The sequence below is a fragment of the Scomber scombrus genome, chromosome 13 (assembly GCF_963691925.1).
Source record: "Scomber scombrus chromosome 13, fScoSco1.1, whole genome shotgun sequence".
NCBI classification, from domain to species: domain Eukaryota; kingdom Metazoa; phylum Chordata; class Actinopteri; order Scombriformes; family Scombridae; genus Scomber; species Scomber scombrus.
The window spans coordinates 17,088,573-17,114,258 of record NC_084982.1 but is presented as its reverse complement, the minus strand read 5'-3'; the positions used below and the strand labels follow the sequence as shown (position 1 = coordinate 17,114,258).

At 38.6% G+C, this 25,686-nt stretch overlaps 2 protein-coding genes across 3 annotated transcripts in view; both read left to right on the top strand.

Annotated features, from left to right (window-relative positions):
* The first annotated feature begins 1,463 nt into the window (after window positions 1-1,463).
* Window positions 1,464-18,762, top strand: si:ch211-39i22.1 (CD99 antigen-like protein 2). The gene is made up of 12 exons (XM_062431300.1): window positions 1,464-1,524; window positions 7,768-7,874; window positions 8,405-8,632; window positions 9,087-9,218; window positions 9,415-9,577; window positions 9,890-9,919; window positions 12,369-12,449; window positions 14,266-14,292; window positions 14,853-14,873; window positions 17,041-17,157; window positions 18,419-18,478; window positions 18,585-18,762. The coding sequence occupies exons 1-12, from the start codon at window positions 1,464-1,466 to the stop codon at window positions 18,611-18,613; spliced, it is 1,056 nt and encodes a 351-aa protein (XP_062287284.1). The 3' UTR covers window positions 18,614-18,762.
* A 5,110-nt stretch (window positions 18,763-23,872) lies between these two features.
* arsh (arylsulfatase H) overlaps window positions 23,873-25,686 on the top strand; it is a 208,697-nt gene continuing 206,883 nt past the window's right edge. For both annotated transcript variants that reach the window (XR_009927057.1, XM_062432291.1), the window contains exons 1-4: window positions 23,873-23,954; window positions 24,780-24,932; window positions 25,145-25,266; window positions 25,395-25,517. Coding sequence is in view for 1 of the 2 variants with exons in the window: in XM_062432291.1 (XP_062288275.1) it covers window positions 23,950-23,954; window positions 24,780-24,932; window positions 25,145-25,266; window positions 25,395-25,517 (403 nt within the window). In the remaining variant the exon portion in view is untranslated. The remainder of the gene's footprint in view (window positions 23,955-24,779; window positions 24,933-25,144; window positions 25,267-25,394; window positions 25,518-25,686) is intronic.

Here is a 25,686-nt window from a genome sequence, read left to right as displayed (position 1 = left end):
ATGAGAATATACATTGTTCTTCATAGGATAAAGGTGATCACTCAGAACAGCTTTGTATTGATTTGCAGTGAGCCTTCCTCTAAGGAGACGAGTGGGACCAAACCATAGCGGCAAAATGTAAGCACTGTAAGCACCATAAGCATTCAGGCCTGTACCGTTCTCTTGGTGTAGGCCACACATGTAGTCGCCCACTTGTTGAGAATAAGGTGAAGAATGAGTCATCTGACCATATCACTTTTTTTCAACATGTCTGTAGAGGAGTGTCTATGGTGTTTGCACCACTGAACTCTCAAATGTGCATTCATCTTTGTAATGAAGGGTTTATACACTACCACCCTACTATAATATCCCTCTCTATGTAATTGTCGACAGACTGCTCTTGCTGACACAGTCTGATCATGTCCTGCATTGACATTCTCAGTCAGCTGAGGGAGAGTTGCTCTTCTGTTTTTCTTAACATATTATATATGCACTTATGCATGAACATCAGCCATCAAATGTCGAACACAATTTACAAGCCTACTTACTGATGTCTTTCCCATTGATCTAAATACAGAGGTCACGTACTGCTCTTACTGAAACACCAGCTCTGCGCGGTCTTTGTGACTGAAGCTCAAAATACATACAAAATCGGAACTCAACTGGGCCTGTTCAGCATTTGTATACATACTACAGAGCATGGATAGATGTCAATTGAGTAAATGTACAGGTGCAGGGCATGGGAACTGCATTCTTCTTTCTCAAATGATTTATTCGGGTTTTTCCTTTACTTTGTCACCCATCTGCTAGATAAAAAGTCTTTCATTGGCTTGATATCTCCTAGGGGAGATATTAAGTCTCCTATGAAGTCACTTGATACATGCTATTACATTTCCTCAGGGATCTTAGCATATGGTTTGATTTTGTCAGCGCTGGACTCATTTTTAAAATGAAAGGACCTCCTGGTTATGAGCGATAATCTATATCAATAATATATTATGTGGCGTATTTGGATAATTGAACCCTTTCTCGCACTAAGCGGGGTTAATAGAAAAGAGCACCAATCAATATTTTTGGTAATTGTCATAGCATCGGAATTGGTAAAAAAAAAAAAACTCAACTGATTATTGGGTAAAGTAATGCCCACACATCAGCAGCACTGTACCCTGGCGGTGCTGTCTGCCTGCCTGTCTGTATTTAGGAGAAGGGACCCGCCCACCTTAATAAAGACTGGACCTTTTCTCTTCCAATCGAGACAAAGGGAGAGGACGACAGATCTGCGGAGGCGCGCACTAAGCAGAGCATCTGAGCACCTTGGAGACGCCACTGGTTTGGTCAGACGCGCAAGAACGCACCGGCACTTCGACATACACGCCCTCCAGATCCACCTGAAACCTGCACGCCGCTTAATTGCCCTGTTCGAAGGCCGAGGAAAGGGAGACTGAGCCCCGTTTCACCCGCAGCCAGAACACCGTGTTCCCATGATGTCATACCTGTGGATTCTGCTATTAGGAAGCCTGTTGGCTGGAAGCGCCAAGGCACAAGGTAATGATTTCTCTCCAGTTAATTCAACCCAGCCTCCAGCTGTATGCAGATGTTTTTTGTTCGTTTGCATGCACATCAGATCTATCTATCTATCTCCCAGTCTATATTTATGTCTCTCTTTCTTTCTCTCTCTCTTTCTCTCTGTCTGTCTGTCTGTCTGTCCGTCTGTCTGCCTGTCATCGTCATATCACTGTCTCTATATTTCTCTCCATATCCATCTAGCTCTCACCTATCTTTCTCCTTTCATGGTTTTTCTCTCCCCTTTCTCTGCCAGTCTGCCTCATTACTCATACATCTCTCTCTCTGTGTATGTGTGTGTGTGTGTGTGTGTGTGTGTGTGTGTGTGTGTGTGTGTGTGTGTGTGTGTGTGTGTGTGTGTGTGTGTGCAATTACCAGTCTGTTTGCCTGTTTGCATGTCAATATAATTCACCTTCAACTGCAATCTGCTTAGTTTAATATGTTCTGATTGAATGCTTTTTTTTAAAGAAGAAAGAAAAGCTCTGCCCTCTTCATTCTCATTGTGATTGTTCATAGCTCTGCAGCTGAGACATTATCACTGAAATAGGTGTGTCATGTAATGTAGCCATATCTTTATGGACATTATAGTTTTGGCCCACAGGGGTGTGGTGGACCCATTGTCTTTATATAAGTAATTATCTCCCTCTGTTTATTCATACTTTGAACCCTGTTGCTTTTTAAATTTCAATTATCTTCTTTATGTTTCTGATTCTTCTTCTTTTCATTTTTTTGCTATCTCCCCCTCCTCTTCCTTCTTCTTCAGCTGGTCCATGGGCTCCCGCCCTTCCCCGCGGCACATGAAATGATTTCAGATTGCTCAAATGTGCAATAAAACTCAGAGGGAGAGAAAGGAAGCATGGAGGAAGAGGCAGACACTGAGAAAAAGTGGGGGAGATGTTGGAGGAAGATAAAAGACCAATGTTAGCCAATTGAGAGGGAAAACAGAGCAATATACAAAAGAAGGAAAGAATTAGAGAGAGATAGTCAGGCTAACTGTGAGCCTCATAATCATTATGCAAACAAAACTTCAGTGCAACATTGGTGATCTCGGTAGACATCTGGCATAATCTCACTCTACCAGTTCATTTTTTTGTTACCAGACAAACCTCCAGAGCGCAACCACCCTCTCACACACACAAGGATACACACGCACACATGTACACACGTTTCCTTCTCTTTCTCTTTCTGTACAGGCACTTTCTATTTGCTGATCTGTAACTTTACTGTAAAGCCAACGGATGTTGATGTGCTTTGGGACAGGAGATCTCTGCGGATGTTTGCTCGCTCGAATGAAAGTGTGTACAACAGTTTGTAGCTGTATTGAAAAATATGGGGTGCTAAGTCATGATGTGTACATCATGTACAGTGTGCATATGCTATAGGATAAGGATAATAGGGAGTTTCTCAGTAACTAGATCTAGGTCCAGATGTAGACAACACCCAACAAGTCAACTAGTTTAAGCGGCTTCCTCTCCCCCAGGGCCCTCAGCATCTGTGTGTGTTTGTAATATGTGGGTGGGTGTGGGCTATAACTTTAATGTACAGAACATATGGGAGTATGGGGGCGTGGGATTGCGTGCATGAAGCAGTTATAGAGCATTTGTGTCTTGGAGGCAGATGAAAGAGCCAAAACCTGTGTGTTGTGTGCCAGGTGAGTGTGTATAGTGTGTGTGTAGACTTGCCTCTGTTTACACCTTCAACTACAAACACATAAATCAGTCTTTTAGATAAGTCTCACACACACACACACACACACACACACACACACACACACACACACACATTTCCTGCTCCTATGGGGGAAGTTTTATGGCGTGCATAATTGGAGTAAACACAGTACTTTCTGTCCCACAAACACACAATAGGACCATACCTGACAGAACAATATGCTGTTATATCACATGACACATGCACACACGCACACTGATACACACACACACAGACACACACACACACACACACTCAACCACTTTCGTTTCAGGTGTACTGTTACAGGTAGGCTTGGTTATTGCTTACACGCACATGCCCATACACATTATTACTCATTCAACCACAAAATCTCACAGTAAGAACAAGAAGAGTCGGTAAAGTTCCTATTTGTCACTGATAACATATGCCAATGGGGTAATTACATGCATTAGACAGTATGATGTCTTACATAACTTAAAAAATGGCTAATTTACCGTGTTGTTTTTGTGTAATTACTGAATTAAATAGTGTATATGAGGGAAATTGAACATATTTCAGGGTTTTTAGGAAAACCTCTTGACATGCAAAGGTGAAATGTTCCATTATGTAACCTTTAGGATATTTAAATAGTGGTGCCTGCATCGAGCACCAGGACAGCATTAAAACTTCCATGAAGTATGTGAAACATGATATACACAACACTCTATGTGCAGTCTGAATGCTGTATTGTTTTTTTTCATAGTTTCACAACAACATTATATAGCTGTCCGAGACTGTTAGCCTATATGGTAAAACATAATTTTAACTGTTCATATATTTCATATATATATGTCTTTCCTTTTAAACACATGTGATGCCAAATTTCCCATAAAGCCTGTTGTTACATGTTACAAGGACAACTTTCACACCATGTTGCCTGAATTATGGCAAAAATATTTTTTTGTAGCCATTTGAGTATAAAATATAATAATTATAGTAATAATTTTAAAAAATATATAAAAATAATGATGATAATAATAATAATATTGGTGATGATGATTATGATGATGCTGGTGGTTTGTTGTATGATCAGTTTCTGTAGGTAGTGAGGCGCATGTCAGTTGATGGCTTTATATGTGAGTAGCAGGACTTTGTAGTCAATAGAGAAGGAGACAGGGAGCCGGTGCGATGAAAAGCTGGATGCATCGGCCATGGATCTCTGTGAAGATTGCAATTGTACAGTCTTGAAGAGATAAAGGCATGAAAAAAAGTTTTTCTGCTTCTGACAGAGGTAGAGAGGGGTAGGGTTTAGAGATGTTTTGGAGATGGTAGAAAGAGGTTTTGCATAAATGTCTAATATGTTCATCAGAAGTCAGCTGAGGGTCAAATCTAACACCCAGATTGGTGACTGAGGAGGAAAAGGGGTTGTCCTGTCAGTCAAAGGTTAGACGAAGTACAAGGGATGACTGAATGCGGTGTGCAGTGCCAATAAGGAGAGTTTCCGTTTTGGTGCTGGTTAGCTGGAAACGTGTGCTCATCCACTCTTTTGCCTCTTTGAGGCAGATGCTGAGGTGTGACATGGCTGCAGAGGGGCTTGGGGCAGTTTTGATGTACAGCTGGGTATCATCAGCATAGCAATAAAAATAAATTCCATGTCTGCTGATTAAACGTCCAACATAGAACATCCAGAGCGCCTTCATTGCCAAAGCTTTTGCTCATATTTAATGCTCAAAATGGTAACAAAATCCTGTTTGCTTGTTCATAAAGAAATCGGAAATAGAAAAACAAATGTTCATAGGTTGGTAACTCTTAAGGGATGTTTTCAATGTTTCAGTAAACTTTTTTTTTTTCCAATTACAGGAATATTCTAATGTTACAGTTAAAGAACTTCTCCACCTTGCTTTTTGGCATAAAGATGTACCCGTTTACACAATGAGGACATTTCCTGTTTGTTACCAGCTTATTTTCCCCTCATGTTTCATATCATTCATCAAGTAGCATTAAACTCATCAAGTTAAATTTGAGGTTTTAGAATCTGTTACGTTCACTGGTTTCAGCAAGCAAATACACAAAGTAGAATGGTTAAGTTGAAATTTTAGGAAATTGAATAACTTCTCTGTGGTTTGGCTTGATGCCTTTCCATTAGAAGGTCCAATATCAAACTGTTTTCCTGTCAGTACCTTTAGATATGGCCTATGTTCTGATACAGATGTTACAGAAACATTACAACACAATTTAAAGAGCTCAATATATCTATATCGATCTAACTTTCATTCAAGCCTCTTGAGTAGTCCTGAAAAGAACACAGTGTAACTGAGAGTATGACGCTTTCCCACATGTGTAAACTGGTTTGACTTAAGAGTTTCCCTTTGGGGACCTTTTTGCAGTTTAACACTGCACATGCTGAAAGAGTCCCATACAATAGCGTGCAGCCATGTCAGAGAGATACAGATGACTCATCAGCCTCAAGGGGAAAGTGGTGGCAGAGAAACAGAGGGAGTCATGAGTTTGGAAGAGAGGAAGAAGAGAAAAGGGGGGAGAGAGGCTTTAAAGACAAAAAAGGGGGAGGAGGGAGGGAGAGAACTTGGGATGTGCAACAGTTTGTTTCACTGCTGCACTAACACAAAACAGGACACCACTTACTTACTTAACGTGTGAGAGTGAACATGTACTGTACATGGGTGAACATTGTTTGTATGTTTGGACTGAAAGGGGAGGAGAGGGTGATTTTATGAGTTTGTGCACACTTCTAGCTTTGTGTGTGTGAGAGTGTATGTGTGTGTGTGCACATGAGTGTGCGTGTTGGTAAGTGGGGGGTGTATGGGTTAGTAGCGTAGGTAGTTAGAGGAGGAAGTGGCAAAGTGATAGATGGGAACAGAATGTTCTATCGAGTGGCAACAGAAAGAGACAGGGTTTTTTATGGGGCAGCAGTTTCTCTCTCTGTAATACACACACGCGCACACATGCACACAGTTAAAAGAGTTACATGAGAGTCCCATATCTCACACACACACACATATGTAAGAACAGTGCCATGAAAAAAACTCATTTGCACATGTTCACACACACACACAAATTGACAATAAAATCTCAGGGAAATTATAATGTGTTACTACAGTTCATGTTCAGTTTTTATGTTTAAATACAAAATCTTTGGCCTGATGTATCAGCTACAATCTTATCTTAGTTCCATCTTATTGCCTTAGTGTGCAACGGTGGGTATATCTTTGATGAATATAATGACTTCCAAAGAAGTCTCCAAAAGAGTAAAACAGAAACACCCACACAAACCACACCCCCACACACACAATTTTTTCTGATATATGAATGTGTGTTTGTGAGTGAAGGTAGCCAAGGTGTAATCAGTACTCCTCACCTCTAGAGAGTTTACGGTGTGATGGCAATACTTCAGATGTGTGCCACTTTCCCTTAAGGCTTATGTGACTCTGATGTAATCTCTCTTGGCAAACACATTGGTCGTTCATTGGAAACTTGCATGGCAATGAATGACTTCTAAAGAAGATGCATAATTGTTTTCTGTGAGCTTCCTTTTGATACATCTTCATCATAATACTGATTGTCTTAATTTTTCAATTTCTTGTTCAGACAGCGCTTTGGCCCCTGATTCATAACATCATTAACTGGATGACTACATCTCTTTGTCAATGGTTGATAGCTGTATTTAGAAAAGCTGAAATCAGCTGACCAAAGACCAGTCAGAGCACAGTTTGCTGTTTCAGCTTCTCACATGCAACAGAGGAATGTCACAGCACTAGCTCAAACACACACACACACACACACACACACACACACACACACACACACACACACACACACACACACACACACACACACACATACACCAACACAAATGACCTACCACACACAGAATGACAAAGAAGTGCTCTTTGTATTTTCTCATTAGTACAGAGTTGCAATGCCAGTGCGGCGGTTGATGCCTCATACAGTTTGGTCTTAAGGCAGGTTAAATGTGATTGATGTGTCTGTCATCCAATTGTGGCTGGAGTGTTAACATCATGAACTATCAGACCGGAGTGTGACTGCGTGTGTATGTGTGTGAGAGATTAGTAATATTCAGGTAAGAGAATGTGTCCCCAACATCTTAATGAACTTGTGCAGCGTTTAATTACCAATGGTTACACTAATCACTACCAGTTTTAGGTTATATTGGTTATATTTTAGTTCTATAATATTTCTATTTATTTTTTGTGAATTGTAGGTCACAAAATGGTAGTCAATATAGTCAATATAGTTATTTTATAGATATGTTTTGGAGTTGAATGTCTTCAACGGCAGGTGGATCTCCCCTTGAGGCACTGACAGGGAGCCACTTCTGTCTTCTTTCTCCATTTCAAAAGAAAATGATATAGTTGCACAGTCTTCCGTCACTGGTTTGATGTTTATTGAAGGACCAGGGTTTTAGGACAGTCTGTTATTTTTTTGAAATTGATATGTCCCAGAAGTCAGCACTTCACTGGATGTGTGTTCTTTTTTTCATTATTTCATTACTTTCTTCCTTCACACATTTCTGTGTAGATGATGTAGCCCCAGAAGAGAACGCAGAAGCTCCTGAGTCTCCGACCTCTGCATCAGACACAGCACCAGAACCAGAGGCTGATGAGGGATCTGACCATAAAGCAGAGGTGAGGAGTGGATTTTTTTTGTTTTTTTTGGTTTGTTTTTTGGTTTGGTTTGTCTTATGTTTCAATGGAGGTCTCCTGATAAATCAGAAATCTCCCAGCATCTACTTTTGGTTCCATCATGGAGTTCCTAGCTGTGTGAATATAATATTTAATCATGTAACAACTGGTGCTGAACATCAGATGCCTTAAAAAGTGACTGAAATCTTATCTTGGTAAATCCTCAGGCAGCCATTTGATAAGTTGAGACTCTTTGTAAACAGCACCTTATGTTAGTTGTTGGTTGGATATAGTAGGTCTTTATTAAGCTTAATTTTACAGGCAGCCTTGTTACTCTATTCTAACCAAATCAGGTGTGCTTAGACCAAGAAAGAGATGGTTAACGACTAACAAAACAGCTTAAGTAATCTTAAAATCCCCAACCACCTAAAGGCCCACTTAGCAATACAATTTTGAGGATGCGGTTTTCTGCATAACATATATACAGTATATGAAGGTCATCCTGAGAGGTGTAAATCTCATACTGAATGCAGGAAATACCGCCAACTGTTAAGGAGCCCGAGTCCGCTGCTGATGCTGATGCTGAAGCTGAAGCTGTGACTCCTGCAGACGAAGGAGCAGTGACTCCTGCAGATGCAGACAAAGAACAAGATACTCCTGCGGATGCAGACAAAGAACAAGATACTCCTGCGGATGCAGACGCAGAACCTGAGACCCCTAAAGATGGAGGAGTGACTCCTGCAGATGGAAATGTAGAACCAGTGACTCCTGCAGCAGACACAGAGGCGGAAGCTGCTACAACAGCACAAGGTGATCAATAGGAGTTAAAATAAACATTTGGTGTGCTTATTGAAAACATTTTTGATCAATCAGATCTTCTTTCTTAGCACAGCAACAGAGAATAAAAATGTTTTGAAAGCAAATATCAGTCATCAGTCTAATCAGAAGCCTCATACTAAAACACTACTTTTATGTAACTTATGTTAATGTGCAAAGGCAAAATGCCATGTCAAAGTAAAAAAAATAGAGATGTCAGCACTCATAAATCACTGTATATCATAACTGCACAGCAGAACAAACAAACGGACGCGTTCCAGCCCTAGGCTTTCCCTTTGTTTTTGTAAAATGCTATGTCAACCTCTTGCAACTTGCATCAAATATTTCCGCACAACTAGTAATGCCATAACATTTTGGGTAAATGGATAATGAATAAAGATCAATGATTTCTTAATTAAACATTCTGATCCAGTGCCTGCAGCTGATCCAGAGGTTAAGGAACCAGAGACTGGGGAACCAGCAGAGGAGCAACCTGCCTCAGACACTGAGGCAACACCTGCACAGGATGAGGTCAGTAGCAGTCTTGGAAGATCTTAAACAGCATCTTATTCAAAACCTGTTCTGACAATGATCCACATTCCTTATAGTCTGATATATAATTGCTGATGCTGATGTTGTGTATAACATACTGTAGATATTATTCAGAATCTATTCTATAATCTCTCCTTCCTTCATGCTCATATGCTGTATAACATGTTTTTAATAGGATGGATCTGAAGGGAACACCAAGCTGGCAGCAGATCCAACTGTAGCAGATAATGTGGAAGAACCAGCTGATCCAACTGTTGATGCTAAACCAACAGTTCCAGTTGTTGAGGAAAAAATAGTACCAGCCATTGAGAAAGGAGAGGATGCCCTTGTCCCTACCGGTTAGAATGATTCATAGATATTCTAGTGCATATTAACAAATACAATATTTGCACTCTCTTGAAAAAAACCTATGAAATGTTAAGGCATACAAAGCATTTGTTGTATCAACTATTAATCAAAACACATATTTCTGTTGAGATGATAAAACACAATATCTGCTTATTGTAATTGTGCTAAAGATCAAAGTAACATGTAAGTGTTCTATAGCTGTAATACTGTTAATAATGGTGTCACTAGCATTCACTGTTTTAGAAAGTGGATTTTAGATGTTTTTAACCAACCACGATTCTGTTGTTTGTCTTCGTCAACAGTTAAAGTGGACCTGCCTAAGGTGGATTTAGGTACGTCTTTTGTTGTTTTATTTTTCCTCCCCTTTTTAACTTGAACAATCTCCAAATAACTCAGCAACAATTTATAAACTGCAGCAGTTCTGGAGCCAAGTTTCTCCTATTACTGGTCATTACTTAACACATTACCAAGGCACACCACACACAATTGCTTATAAATTTGACACAAAAGCTCAGTTCATCATGCAAGAGAACTTCAAGGGAAAAGAATTGCAACAATTTTCATTTCATGGACTACAGTAACAATCAGTCTCCTCAGAAACTCAGCAGTTTAATTGATCCAGACTGAAATATTTCAACAACTATTTACATGAAATTTTGCTCAGACATTTATGGTCCCAAGAGGATGAAGCCTCCAGATTTTGGTGTTCCCTTGGCTTTTCCTCTTGTGCCATCATGAGGTTGACATTTTTGGTTTTGAGTTAAATATCTCAACAGATTGCCATGAAATTTGCTACAGACATTCATGTTCCTCTCAGGATTAACTGAAATAACTTATCTTTATCCCTTGACTCTTCATCTAGTCCCACCATCATGTCAAGATTTCAATTTGTCCAATAGTTTGCATTTATGACTACTACCAGCAAAAGTGATAATATTCCCTCAGCCTTGGCTGTAGCCGCTGTACTTTGTGCTTGTAAACTAAGATGGCAACATGGTTAGCATTAACTGCCTAGCATCAACATGTTAACATTGTCTATGTTAGCATTTTAGCATTCAGATGAAAGCACTGTACACTGTACACTGTACAGCCTGGCAGAGCAGCATAGACTCCTTCTAAAACAGTATGAAAAGGTAGGTGAATGGGCGCTGAGAGGGAAATAGCTGAAAAGTATTTGTGGTGTTTTTAAACGCTATTCTGTATGGATTTGAGGTAACCTGACTGAATACTTCTGCTGTGTATTTCCCTCAAACTTTGAACCACAACAACACTGCCTGTCCCTGAACAGCCATCTGAGTAAAAAGATATGATTTGCAATTTTACAATGTTTTGAACTGTGCCGCCTGAAGTATTCTATTACTATTGTCAACATATAGTGTCATCAGTCATTTAAACAAATGTACATGTCCTGCTTACTTGACATATCGTTTATCATTTAAGACTGCAACTCCCTATTTTCTGAAGAAATTAATACAAAACAGATGTGCTTTTCCATCAAAAAACACAATTACTCAGGAAGGTTATGAGGTGGGATCTTGGCTCAAACAATTTACCTCCTAAATTCGGGGCGGTATGGTTTGTGCAAGAAACCTCCCAATTACCTCAGCATGATTTTATCACGATTGAAGTGTGGAGTGTTTTTGAACTTCGTTTTTAACAATGTTCTCGATGTTTTCAAGTCTTGATGATGCACTCTTGCTTTCTCATACTTGAATTCTTGCTCTTTCCCCTTCCCCAAACTTTACACAGCTCTGAATCTAGCATTTCTTCGGCTTAAGTAAAATGCTGGTATATCATCCTTTTTGTCACTCAACAATAATATTTTTTTTCTATCTTGGCAGTGTTAACACTAAGAAATGGGGGATGGAGTCGGGTGTTTAGGAAATGGTTGCTATGGAGGGTTTCTTTCAAGTGATAACTGTCAAGAGAACATTTTCTCACTGTGGTGACAAGAGGAAAAGAGTTGAGAAATGTAGAGGAAGATAAAGAAATGAGGGGAGAGGAAAGTAGTTGAGAGCACATTAAGGAGGGGAAAGTAATTAGGGTGGCAAAATGAAGAAAGGACAGAAGATAAGAGGAGAATAAAGGGGAAAGGAGCAAGAGAAGAGTGGTATGGTTAATGGAAAGGCCGCAGGACAATAAGGAAGAAATGAGGTTCAGTATAAACTAATAAACACAGGTGAATGATTGCATCCGTTTAAAACTTGGCTCCCACTCAAGATATGGTTTCATTACTTAACAGTCATGTATCCACAGTACTTACTCACTTTGATTTACTGTCAGTATTTCATAGGTGAAAGAGCAGGTCGCTGGATAATTGCCTCATAAGGTTATGCGCCATAAAATAATTTACATCCTACCCCGCCCTACTCTGTCACTTGGGGCTTTCCCAAAATGATATAGAGTTAGGGAAAGGTGTTGTTCCTGACAGATAATATCCTTTAATCAAAGTCATTACCAGTTCACATGATCTGTCACACCCTTGTCTTGGAGCTGATAGAGTTTCAGAGTCCATATCGAGGACAGCTCAGCAGGACATTCACTTGTCATCTTGAGGGACTGAACTGGGAGTGCTTCCAAGATGGTTTATATTGTCCTATAGTTAGATAGTTTAACATGGAAATGGTGTGGTATAGTATGTTAGAGCAATGTCTTTGTTTTTGGGGTTAGCATCTGGAAAATATCTCTCTTGGGTGGGACAGTGAAAAGGGAATTTCCCCTACTGGGATTAATATTGTATTTCTGTCAGCCCTTATATCTTTTTTTTTTTTTCATTTGCAGGATTTAATTTGGAAGATGCTCTCTCTGAAGGGAATGCAGTGGACAAGAATGCACGTAAAGGAAAAAGCCTTGGGTCTAATGGTTAGTAACTAATTTTAGTAACACTAACTGATGAAAGTGATTGTTTAGTTTTCAGAGGAATTATATCTTTCCTAGTTACCCAGAATGATCAGTCTGCATTCAGTTTGAAACTATGTGGAACACAAGGAATAGCTAAGTTTATCAGAGACTAGATGTCTAATGTTAAACCTTCTCTAACACAGAGGGCATAATATCTGTTACTTGTTAGCCCAGCATAGCATTCTTTTTTAAATAGCTTCATTTAAAATCTTAATAGTTATTGTTAGGGACCTTTGGTTATGAAATAATAAGAAATTGAATGTGTCATTTAATTTGATCTAATTTCTTTGTAAATGTTGAAATGATTTACTTTCCAAATATGTGAATTAAGAATGTGACTTAGACCAGTCATCAGTCTTTGTAGAAGTTTGAAATTGCTCTTCCCTACCTTATTTAAACAATTGAGTTAACATCAGCATCTACCTTTATACAATACAACATTGATACGTTTTTCGTACTCTTGGTAAATAGGTGAAACAAATTTCTCCCTAAATGAATACACTGAATGTGTACACCAAAAAAGAAAATCCAGCAAGTCTTTATTGGTATTTGTTAAGTGTTGCAGCAAATATGGAAAAAAACAAAGGCACTTTGTCTTCAGTTGAAATAATCCTTTGAATCTGTTCTTTGAGCATAGGCAATCACTACGTTTGGCAACTTGTCTGTTTGTCTCTTAATTTCATAACCATTTCTGTTGCAACTAGGATTAAGTCTTATCAACAGTCAATTTCTTAACAATGACATCAACTCATGAGACAGTGATCTTTATACAGCTGGTGCACTGGCTGTTGTCTGGCATCCAAACTTACACCTTAACCAAATGGTTTATAGCATTATAAGCTGTGTTTTTAGACATTCTTCCTATGGTTCTCCATAATGCAAGAATGCTGTTCTAATTTAATGAGCTTTGTTCCCATGATGAGACTGAATTTTATGTTTTTTATCCTCCTGGGTTGAGAAACTGTAATAACTGGCCACAAAGCATTTTGACAGCAATGGTGAGATTTTCCTGACGCAGTTCTCTCAGGGTTCACCCATTATTCCCTACTTGAAAGCTGATTCATCTAGGTCACTATAATCATTATAATCTAGTGAAAGGCACTCTTCTTTAGGGCTCTGTTATTAAAGGCTTTGTCAAGTTGAAGCAGGTACAGAGCAGTCATGATGTCACCGGTATATTCAACCAGGCAGCGCAAGAGATAGAAAGATTGTTTGCATATAGATTGAATCAAAGATCAAAGAGGGAGACATAGAGGGCGTGTGTCTCACCCAGATATTTTACCTGTGTGATATTATTTAAAAAGTGCACTGAAGGGATATTTCATGTAAATGTCTGTGTGTGTGTGTGTGTGTGTGTGTGTGTGTGTGTGTGTGTGTGTGTGTGTGTGTGTGTGTGTGTGTGTGTGTGTGTGTGTGTGTGTGTGTGTGTGTTTGAGAGAGAGAGAGAGAGAGAGAGAGAGAGAGAGAGAGAGAGAAATAGAGAGAGAGAGAGAGAGAGAGAGAGAGAGAGAGAGAGAGAGAGAGAGAGAGAGAGAGAGAGAGAGAAAGAGAGAGAGAGAGAGAGAGAGAGAGAGACCAAACCGGTCAGGACAGGAACTCTAGAAGTTTTAATACCTCTAAGGTATAAACTACCACAAAGAGAATAATCCGGCTCTTTTCCTCTGGTCTTTCCTTCTTTGTGCCACCTCTGGCACAAAGCTTTATATGCATCATTTACTTATTAAATCTTCTCTCCATCTTCCCTTAACAAATTGTCTCTCTTTCTCCCTCTCTGTAGCACAAGCTGCTGAGGCCACAGGAGATGGTAAGTCTGTGTTTTAATGTTCAAAATATGTTTTATCTCAACAAAAAAATATCAGGTCAAACTGAGCCCAAATCACACATATCCCTGTCAGATACATAGCTTTGCAGCCACAGCAGCAGAAGCAGCAGTGGGGCTTATGTTGGACTGGAAACCAGTCAAACACACAGGATATTACCGGCATGCCTCTGACAATACAAACATGATACAAGACTCAGCGGAAAATGCCTCTCCTCTATTGTTTTAGTTGTTTGGTTTGAAACTGGCCTTCTTTAAGAGTATTTTACTGTGAGTTGTCCAGTGTGGTCATGTTTTGTGTGTTTGAAGCTCTTCCACATTGGAAGTAACTTCTGTTCCTGATTGTCAAACAGGAAACAGAAAGAGAATACAATGACAAGGGAATATCCTTGTGTTTTTTAGTTCCTTATGTCACATTTAGCAATCAACTTCGACATGTTTTTACCACTTTTATTCCAAAGATGTGCATTTTACATAATGTGTGACTGTTAAATCAGTTTGTAAACGGTTTGTAAAACTGTCTCTGTCTGTTTTTTTTAAAACAGCAGATAAACCTGAGGCCCAAGGTGAGTTATCCTTTTTGCCTTTTTTGTTTTGAACACATCCACCCACCTCCACACATTCACACATCCGCCCTTAGCAAGACAGGTGTGTTGTTGCTGCTGCTGCATGATGTTTTCCAAACTTTTTTTCTTTTTTGCACTTGAACTTCCCTTTGAACTTTAGTAAATATGTTTGTAGACGTTTTCGCATAATTTCACGAATAACAAAGTCAGGCAAATGAGGACACCTTTCAGTTGCAGATCTCACCTGTGCTGAAGTTTGTAATGTTAAGTATGTGTTTAAATGGATGTTATAAAGACTAGTTTTATGATAATCAGCTAACCTTTTTCTGACATTGATCGTTATCAAAATATATATTTAATTATCACTTGTCAATTAATCTTGTAGAAGCTCATCACATTGAACTGCATTATGATACGAAGTCAAATTGAATATATAATTTCTAGCTGTCAAGTCTTTTCAAAATTCTGAATAGACATTAGTAAATGATGCAGAAAACATTTTGATGTATTTACAAGTTGCTAATGTAAGTGTTTCTCTTAGCTTTGGTGCCAAGTAGCATATAGTAATACGATAGTGCTGACCACAAATGGTTCCCATAGATTTTTGTTCCCATGGTTCTATAGTGCATCTTATCTATCAGTTGTTTATGTGTATGTGTGTGTGTGTACACCACTTTATACCAGACAAACAAGTGCGTCTACATGGCGTGGGTTGCATTTGTGCATGTGTGTACATGCTCGTGTCTGCACCCACCTTTGCTTTCGTTTACTGACTCACTACATTCTCACATTTTATTCCACTTAATTTCACTGACTCATCCTTTTTTTTTTATTCATCTTGAGTCACGCCACCTGCGAGTTCTCTGACTCATGCCACACCTTTATTTTCTTACCTTTTAAGTTTATCACAGTGATTTACTGTTCTCTTTTGTTCTTTCATTTATCCTTAAGTTTCTGGCTTGCACTTTACACCCCTACATCCCTTTTGCCCTTACACCTCCCTTTATATTGCAACTACAGAATATACTGGTATTATTTCTGTGTGATGACTGAAGCCACTACAGGAACAATAAAGAGCTGGTCATTAGAGGAGATATAAAGGAGAAAACCATAATGTAGGACAGATTCACACTTTACAATCCTTTCTATCAGAATTCTTTCTCATATCTCAGTCCAGAATTGCACAAAATAAGATACAGATTTAATTTAGTTAACAAAGTTTTCATGATCTAGTGTGTAATCATGTCATCTACCTAACCAATTTTAAGTAAATTCAGAGGGTTTTAGCAGGATTACTGCACACAGTGCATGTAGTGTGTGCTGTTGCAGCAAGTGTTAGTTACAGGGGTGCAACTAAAGCAACTAATTGCTGACATACTTAGTAATTTTGAGGTACAAATACGTTGTGTATGTATACTGTTCACTATGCTATACTTTGCTAATAATACTTTATTATTTTTACTTAAAGTTTAAATTTGAATGCAGGACTTGTCTTTGTAATGATGGATTTTTATGTACTTCAGGATTTATTATTGATTTTCATGGTCCTCATGAAGCAGGTTTTTTGTATGTGTGTGTTTGTGTGTGTGTGTGTGTGTGTGTGTGTGTGTGTGTGTGTGTGTGTGTGTGTGTGTGTGTGTGTGTGTGTGTGTGTGTGTGTGTGTGTGTGTGTGTGTGTGTGTGCGCGCATTTGTTTGAGTGCTGTTGATTTACTATGAGAGGTATTTGCTGTATGATATGACACAGCAAGAAAACTATTCAGATGGTGTTGTCATAGTAACCAGGTTACAGGTGCAGACAGATTTATGTTGTCACTGTGAATGCTTTTCAGGATTTAAATTATAGGATAAGCAAAGTAAATGGGATCTGAGAATGCTGGAACAAGATGATGCAATTCTCTCGCTCACATACCCACACACATACATATATGCATAATACATTATGTCATGTCACTGTCAGTGAGCCTCACTGCTGAATTGCCAGTCATTTTTTCAACTGCATAATGGCACCCAGTGGTGAGACTGAACATTAATCAAACATTTAGCACAGTGCAGTCACATTTGTATTACAAAACAGTTTTTTCATATACTGATACTAAAATGACTACACATTTCTGATGCTCTGGTGTCAGCTATCTTTTTTGTTTGTGTGTGTTTGTTTTCTTCAGACTCAAGCTCTGGCTCCATAGCAGGCATCTTGAGTGCGATTGTTGTGGCTGCAGTGGGAGCAGTCGCTGGATACTTCACCTATCAGAAGAAGAAACTGTGCTTCCAAGATAGACAGGGTAATTAATCATCTTTCTGATTACTTAACTAAATAAAGAAAACAAAAAAATAACACAAAACCTATCTGCTGTAATGCATCATGTACATTTCCAGGTCTATATTTATGTTTTGGGGTTCCACTGGAATACCTTTGCATGATTTACAGTTCAAAAAACTTTACGCAGCCCCTCAGTTCAGCCTCTGTCTGAAACAAGCCATTTTAGCTCCTATCTTTCTTTCCTGTCCACCCTCCCAATACATCTGCAATACATCTACGATAATGACTATCATAATTTACTCAACTAACGTTAGCCCCATCCAAGCTTCAGAACCAGAAGAGTAAGTGACACCATGCTGGAGAGTTTTGTACATGGTTGACTTAGATCAGAGCTTGATCTCGGCCTTTAATCAAGCTACCAGTATCTTTGACGCTTTGCTTTAGCCAGACTCAAGTGTGAGATCAGCAGGGTGTGTTTCTTTTGGTCTGAAAAACACAAGTATTGGAGGTCAGCCATCTGTCTTTGAGACAAAGCAGACTCAGCTTTACCCCTCAGAAAGTGTTGTCAATTACAGAAAATAAACACACACACACCCTGCATCCCAATACTGCCAAGTCAGCAAAACTTTCATTTACTGTCAACATGAACAATTGGATGTTCAGCTTAAGCAATGTAGGGCAAAAGTCATAGATTAGACGTAGATTTGGATCTAGGATTTCGATGTCAATATTCTCATTAATAAACAAATGTTCTAAATTTGAATAATTGCCATCCATAAATTCAAAAAGCTTATTCTCTACAGATCTGAGACAGTTCAGTCAATGCTCATGAATATGAATGGTTCTCCCTCAGCTGTATAGACTAAGGATTGTAATTGGTAATATCATCAGTGCGTATCGCCTAGAGCTGCTTCATTCACATTAAATGAGAAGAATTGACTGCACTGCACTTGACAGTTTTTAGCTTTTACACTGGAAAAAAAAATGAAACAAAGTTTCATGGTGGTGATAATAAGCAATTAGAGATGAGAAATATTACCATCCTCAGAAACTCCCGCTGGGTGCTCTCATTGTCATGCTTAATTTATGGTCAGTGGAGCTATATGTTTCACAATTATATTAGAGGGACGCATCCCTCTTTGTCAAATTTGCCAGAGGGGAATAAAGTGATCTATACTAATGAGTGAGAAAAATGGTTTAATTAGCTAAATGCTTATGAAATCCACACTAATATGTGATCCTTTGTCTGTTTTTTGTTGTTGTTCTGTGTTTTCTCTGATTAGCAGCGGATCCAGAAGCTGCCCGCAAAGCTGATGCAGTAGAGGCTCAATCAGATCCCCAGGGTATGACACAGACAAAACACATATAACATACAGTATATATAAAATGCATTTTTTTTAACTATAAAATGATTTTACCTTTACACCAACTTTTTTCATTTTTTTCCAGTCCTTAGCAACCTGCTGAACTCCTCCTAGACCAGCAATGATCACATGACTGCCTGGACCAACGCAAAGTGGCAATCTCACTGTTAGGCTCTATCTTCTGTAGAGCTGTAATACTGTGGGCCCTCGAAGTAGGGCTGTGTGTGTGTGTGTGTGTGTGTGTGTGTGTGTGTGTGTGTGTGTGTGTGTGTGTGTGTGTGTGTGTGTGTGTGTGTGTGTGTGTGTGTGTGCATGTGTGTGTGTGTGCGCGCGCGTGCGTGCCTGCGTGCGTGCGTGTGTGTGTCTGCATCTTTGTCTGAGTGTGTGTGAGTGTATGAATGTGCGTTTTGTCTTGTGTGTGTGATTTATGTGAGGTAAAAAGGAGTTAGATAAGAAAAAGCAAGCAAATATATGTGAACCTTAGGGGTTTTATGATTGTTATAACATAGGAATCTATTGAAATGATTGGTCAGACTTTCTACTTTAAACCAAATCCAACAACTTTTTTTCAGTCATTAAGAGATTAAATTGCAAATTAAGTATGACCATGAGATAGCTAAAATATAGAACTACCTTTTTTATTGTATTTGTATGGCTACAATCTAGTTACAGTAATTCAGTGTGAATATAAATTGTGACAGATATTGATGTTGTAGACGTCTAACTTTGTACTGAATTCTTACAACTGGGTTTTTCTTTTTTGTCAATTCTGTCATTATTTGAGCCATCCGTATCATTTTGAAAATCCACTGGCAACCATTCACTTAAGTAAAGCCTTTTTTTTGTTTTAATAAAGTTGTCTGCAGTAAAAATGTAGGATAGATAGATAACAAGGGGCTTCAATGACGACCATTTTATTTCCTGAATTCTGTCTAGAATAGCAATACTAGGATTCTGGGGTTGCTATTACATGGTCCAATCCCTGTCCAGTGGGCCACTGATGTCACTGTATGTGTGCGTGTGTGTTTGTGTGTTTTTATTGGTGAGTGGGCCTAGTTTTAAATCCTTTTGGGTGGCTACCACTTCTCCTCAGCTAATTAAATTAATAAGGAGCTCAGCAAAATTTCTAATTGATTACTTAAAATCCAAGTGAAGTTTAATTATCCACACCTAGACTTAATGTTGCTTTTTTTTTTTTTTTTTTTAAAGAAAATGCATTAGAAATTCAAGTACTGAGAAAGTATTGATTTATTTGCCAAATGAGTTCCCCCTCATCTACTATTTACTGTACAAAAACGTCATTTCTAAATTTAATGAGGTGAGTTGAAGTCTAGTTCAACCCTGTTTCTGTTGATGATTTGTTGATGAATTTTCACCTGACATGGACAAATTCAAAAGTGGTCATGTAGTGATGTAGTAGGCATTGTTGTGATGTAGTATGTGTCAGTCTAGTTGTGATGCAGTAATTTCTCCTTTATAGTGCCTTTCACTGACACAGCCTGGCTTGACCAATCTACAGACACACAGGGAGGAGGGCTAGGACATTAAAAGTAAAAACAGACAAGTTACCACATGAATGTATCAAATATGTGTTGCTTGATTTTTCTTGATTCATTCAGTATCATTTAATGACTGAAATTCTGCAAATTCCTTCAATCCTGAAATTACTCATAAATCTGAAACTACTGTTTATAACAGCTGCTGTATCCACAGTGGATCCATTTACTGTTATTAACTGCATTTTTAAAGAAAATTAACATTACATTCAAACCCCTCAACAGTAAAACTCTCATCATTGTGTGTCTCTTTATTTGGGCAAGCCAGTTGCTGTTTTGCAGTCTTTTTGCATCATTAATATCTCCACATTAGAAACACCACTCACCTGTGATTTTTATATGAACGCTTTACATTTAGCAGTGTGGTGCCTCAGAGCTGACACAGATTGTCTTGGGTTAACTTGTTTGCTATGGTATTTTGTGATTATCATTGTGAAATGCCTCAGAAGCAACGCTACTGCATAAAAAAAGAGCCCAAGAGTTTCCCCCTCTGTAGCACAAAAATATTAACTTCTGAATGTTTTTTTTGTTGCCTTGCAGTTTTGTACTTGCTCTGTTCCCTTTAAACTTTAAAACAGGGTTGTAGAGGTTGCATAGTGCTGCAGTTCATGTAACGCACCTTTTTGTAAAGCACCATATAGCTGCAATACAGGACAGAGACTGTTGCCAACAGCCTAGCCTAAAGCTGAAAAATATTAATAATCTGTTATGTTGATTAATTCTACTGTATGAACTGTGGGCTGGATGCCAGGTCAAAGCTCTGTTTCAGATGCCTTCTGTGATAGACTGAGTTTCTGAGTTTCTTGACACATTGAACCAAGTGGATAGTGTGTCTGAAATTTTTCACTGCATCTGCTACAATGTCATGCTGTGACAATGCACACAATACAGACAAAATAATAGTACAAGCTTTCAGATGTAGTCACTGATGCCTTTTAAGCAGGACAGCTCTTTTAATCGTTAAGGTTAACAGTTATCCAAAACAAACATGCTGTTCACATACAGAACATCTACTGGGAGTGATTAGATGTAATGAAAACAACAGTAAATCCCCAAAAACTGGAAGATGGACTGCTTGTGTTTTGAACATATGGTCTACTCTACTTACAGTCCCAAGCAGTCAGATCCCTTGTAAACACAAACGATTGGAGCGTTGCATCCAAGTCAGAATGTAACAAAGGGAATTGTAGACTTATGGGGTCCTGAAGTGCACTTCCCAGGTAATGCTAGGGCATCAATCATGGGGCTGACCAATCATGCCTTATACCGCCTCTTGAATATTCCAACAAGCAAAGCAAAGAACAATTTCATCACCAGAAAGACAAAGTGAAACAAACAGATGTTTTGCAGGTGATTTTATTAACACAATCTCAATGGGAGAAGCACTATCCTATCCTGTATACATCTTGATTCATTAAGCATATTTAGACAATTAATTTCTGATTTATACTAGTGTTAGACTTTTCCTTTTTTTTATTTAAATATTCTGTGTTCTTATTTTGTGTAAGAACTATCTTCATTTTTGTCTTCTGGCACTTGTGTTGTTCTTCTGGAATTGTGTAAATAATGTTTGAGGAGTCAATTAAACAGTTTTCGTGGGAGTAGGTGTTCTGTCTTTATGTCTTATACAACTGCATGTGCCTGTCTGTCTGACAAAGGCATCACAGGACATGCACTGAAATGCTTGATATGTCAGGTATTTCGAGGAGGAAACTCATATGCAGCTCGGTTTGTTTGTGCTCAGTGGGTAATTGATGGTGACAGTTTCATAGATACACCTGAGGCACTCAGAAGTGAAACGTGGGAACCTGTGTAGGTTTGTCATGCAAGACTCATGCCCATAAAATTCCTGTAAATGTTAACCTATTTATTTCATACCAACCAACCACACCAATCACATCTAATTAAACCCAGCACTACTCAGTTTATAATGAAGTTGATTTGATTACAAGACAGACTAAATTATACTTTGTGGTTGAAAAACCACATCTCAGCTGTGTTAGTGTCTGAGGGACAAAGTAAATAAAAATGCATTCCAGTCATTCACTCAAGCAGACGTTTTTAATATCACACTGTAGAAACACAGAAATACAAATGAAGTAGAAAAACTATATTTATAAAGAATGGTCCCACAGTATCAAATGATTGAATTAATATGACAACAAGAGGTTCAAGCCAGTCCAAGTAGCAACAAACGTATTTCAAACAACTATTACTGCACTTTTGGTTTGTTTAAGTGGAGAAAGTAATCTGCGGCAATATTATTTTAAGGTACTTGTACTGTACTTGAGTATTTCCATTTTGCTTTTCACCCCACCACATGTATTTAAGCTATAAACTCTTCTATAAACTTTTCAGATTTAACAAATAGGGTCAGTTTATAAAATCTGATGCATAATTACAGATTAAACTACCCAATAGTATATCTCAGATTTAGCACAGAGCTGGTTTAAACCCTGCTTATGCAACAGCTCTTTCTCTGTCAAAAGAGGCAAGTCATCGTCAACCACAGCAGACATCACCTGTGGTTGAGAGCTCAGAGCTTAATTCTTAGCACCATCGTCTTCACTCTGCATGTTTCCACTTGCTTCCTTCAGTTGAGAAATACTATATCAAAAGACAAGTCATTTTTATCTCATGCTGATGTATGAAAGGTGAATTCATACTTTTATTTCAACTCACCTTGACCGTTGCAACGTTTTGGACACATGCCTCAGTCAAAAATCAGTCCCATGCTCCAGCTTGTTCAAAATGCTGCAGCTAGGATTTTAACTACAGAAGCACCAAATGCAGCAACATTTGCACTAGTTACCAGTTAGATTTATAATAGATTTTAAGATTTTATGGATAAGATAAGATAAGATCTTTCCTCTAGCTATATTGCTGAACTGTTAAGCCTTTATGAGCCGGATCTTGCCTGTTCCACAGGTCAGACTTAAGATCAAAAGTGACTGCGCTTTCTTTATTAATCCGCATAGACTGTGTAATGACCTGCCGGTGGACGACATGCTGGCTAAATGAGTTTCATGGAATTTTGAACCCTTCCAAAAAAAACACTTATATGGACAGGCTTTTATGTGAATCACTCATTACGTACTGGCCAATCAAAGGTCTTGTGTAAGTGTTTGTTTGTTTGTTTGTTTGTTTTGTTCTTGGATCGTGTTATCTTTTATTCCATTTTTATTTATACTATTTTTTATTGTTATTTTTACTTTATATTTTTCTATTATTGACCTCTATTATTATTGTCTCCTTGGGTTTTATTGCATGTAAAGCATTTTGTAAACATTGTTTTAAGAAAAGTACTGTACAAATATACATTATTATTATTAGTAGTAGTAGTAGTATCATCATCATCATCATCATTATTATTCTTATTATTATTATTCTTCTTATTATTATTATTATCATCATATACAGCTCAAATTAACTTTAAAGTTAATGTTTATGCATTTATAATAACGATCCGATCATATAGCCTAATACTGATAGGGAACAACAACTACACAGAGCAGATCATCATGTTTTGTGATCATATGTTTCTATTATTCTGCAAGGTTTAAGGTTTTTTTGTTGTTGTTGTTGTTGTTGTTGTTGTTGTTGTTGTTGTTGTTGTTGTTGTTGTTGTTGTTGTTGTTGTTTTAGGTTTTGTTTTTTGTTTTTTTTCATCATCATCAGGCAACAGCAGCAGGTGATGTCCTGTTGCTACGGAGCTGCTGTTCTGAAGTTGAAGTTCTTATGGCGCATTTATACCACACATTAAGGCAAGGCACACTAAGGCTGTGCGCTAATACGCCAGTAAGTACGGTACAATCGAGGGGGCAGTGACTCCAGGACAGGAGTAGGAAATGTGTGACGTTTTTGCAGCTTTATGAATCAGTTCATTGTGCAGGTATGAGGTGAGTTCACATGGTAGATTTGCGGGTTGTTTTTATATAAAACAACAGCACATGCAATGATTGAGTAAAAAGGCTGAATGAATTTAAAGCTAGAAACAAACTGAAAGACGCGTCCCTCTGAAATCTTGTGATTCTGTCTGTGTAAACAGACAGCATTCACCGCTGTCACATCGAAGTACAGTTTGGAAGATTAATCATTACTGTTGTAAGTGGCAAAGTCTGTGCTGTAACCTGTTGTGAGACAATTGACTACAGCATATGGTTTATTCGTCTTCAGTTCCTGCTGCAGATGATCTCAGACGCATTGTTTAATGAGACACTTGCATAAGTCTTGGCATTGTGACATAATTGTTTAACAACCGGGTTTACTCAAGGAACCAGTTTTACTGTGAGGTTAGAGGAATTGAGTGATAACGTCATAGTCCAAAGAGGTCTGATTGAACCCAAGGACACAACTGAGGGCAAAGCTGTAGTAATAATTCAGACTCAATTTGAAACACAAAGGCAACATTTTTTGTTAGTTTTAGGGCTGCAAGTAGTTTTTGTTTTCATCATTGATCACTCTTTTGATTAATAGATTAAAGTTTGGGTATATATACCGTTTCAAAAGATTGGAAAATACAATTTATTAATTTTTATTTATAAAAATGTTTGCATTGTTCAACCAACAGTTCAAAACCCAAAGTCCAAAGATATTCAACTTACAATTAGATAAAGTAGAGAACTAATTAATAATTTCAGCACTGGTACTGGACGTTTTGTTTATTTATTTTAAGTGAAGGAACCAGTTTTACTGTCAGAAAATAATGCGCTCTTCATGTTTAGGTCCTGCCTGTTGGTATCTCTGCTCTCCCTGCTCATGGCTGCAGGGCATGAGATCACAGGGGAAGGGGCGGAGAGGAAGCCCAACTTTGTTCTGATGATGGTGGATGATATGGGTATCGGTGATGTAGGATGCTACGGTAATGATACTGTCAGGTCAGTTTTAACCAGTGCATTATGATTCTGGTCATCTTTTGCTCTCCCATTGACCGCTCCTCTATTCTCATTAACAGTCTCTTCTTTATCATCCTAGCCTGTTTATTCCATCATGTCTTTGTTAACATCTCTGTTTCCTGTCTCACTCTGGTATATGTGCATTTGCTACTGTCTTACTCTACTTATTTATTTCAATTGCTCTGTCTCCGTAGGACTCCTAACATAGACAGACTGGCTTCTGAGGGAGTCAAACTGACTCAACACATTGCAGCTGCTCCTCTGTGCACCCCGAGCCGGGCAGCTTTCATGACAGGGCGCTATGCTGTCCGCTCAGGTAGCCGACACTCTTAAAAATGATGCAGTCTGTGCAAATGGAGACATCATATTTATACATTTACTGCAATGTTTGACCAAATTATTTAGTCATTTTATTCTGACATTATGTGTGTGTCTTTTGTCTAGGGATGGGTAGCACAGGCCGTGTGCAGGTGCTGCTGTTTCTTGGAGGTTCAGGGGGGCTGCCATCAAGTGAGACCACCTTTGCTAAGAGGCTACAGCAACAAGGATACACTACTGGGTTAGTCGGTAAGATAATGTACTGTGATCATTTATTCACTGATCCTCAGCATGAAATTGGTCCTGTCCTTTCACCCAGGCAAGACAGAAAGACAGTTAATGCCACTTCAGCTGGTCAGCTGCTCACCAATCATGTAGGAGCTGAAATCTGTCTACCTCTCCTCTTTTCTCTCTCCAT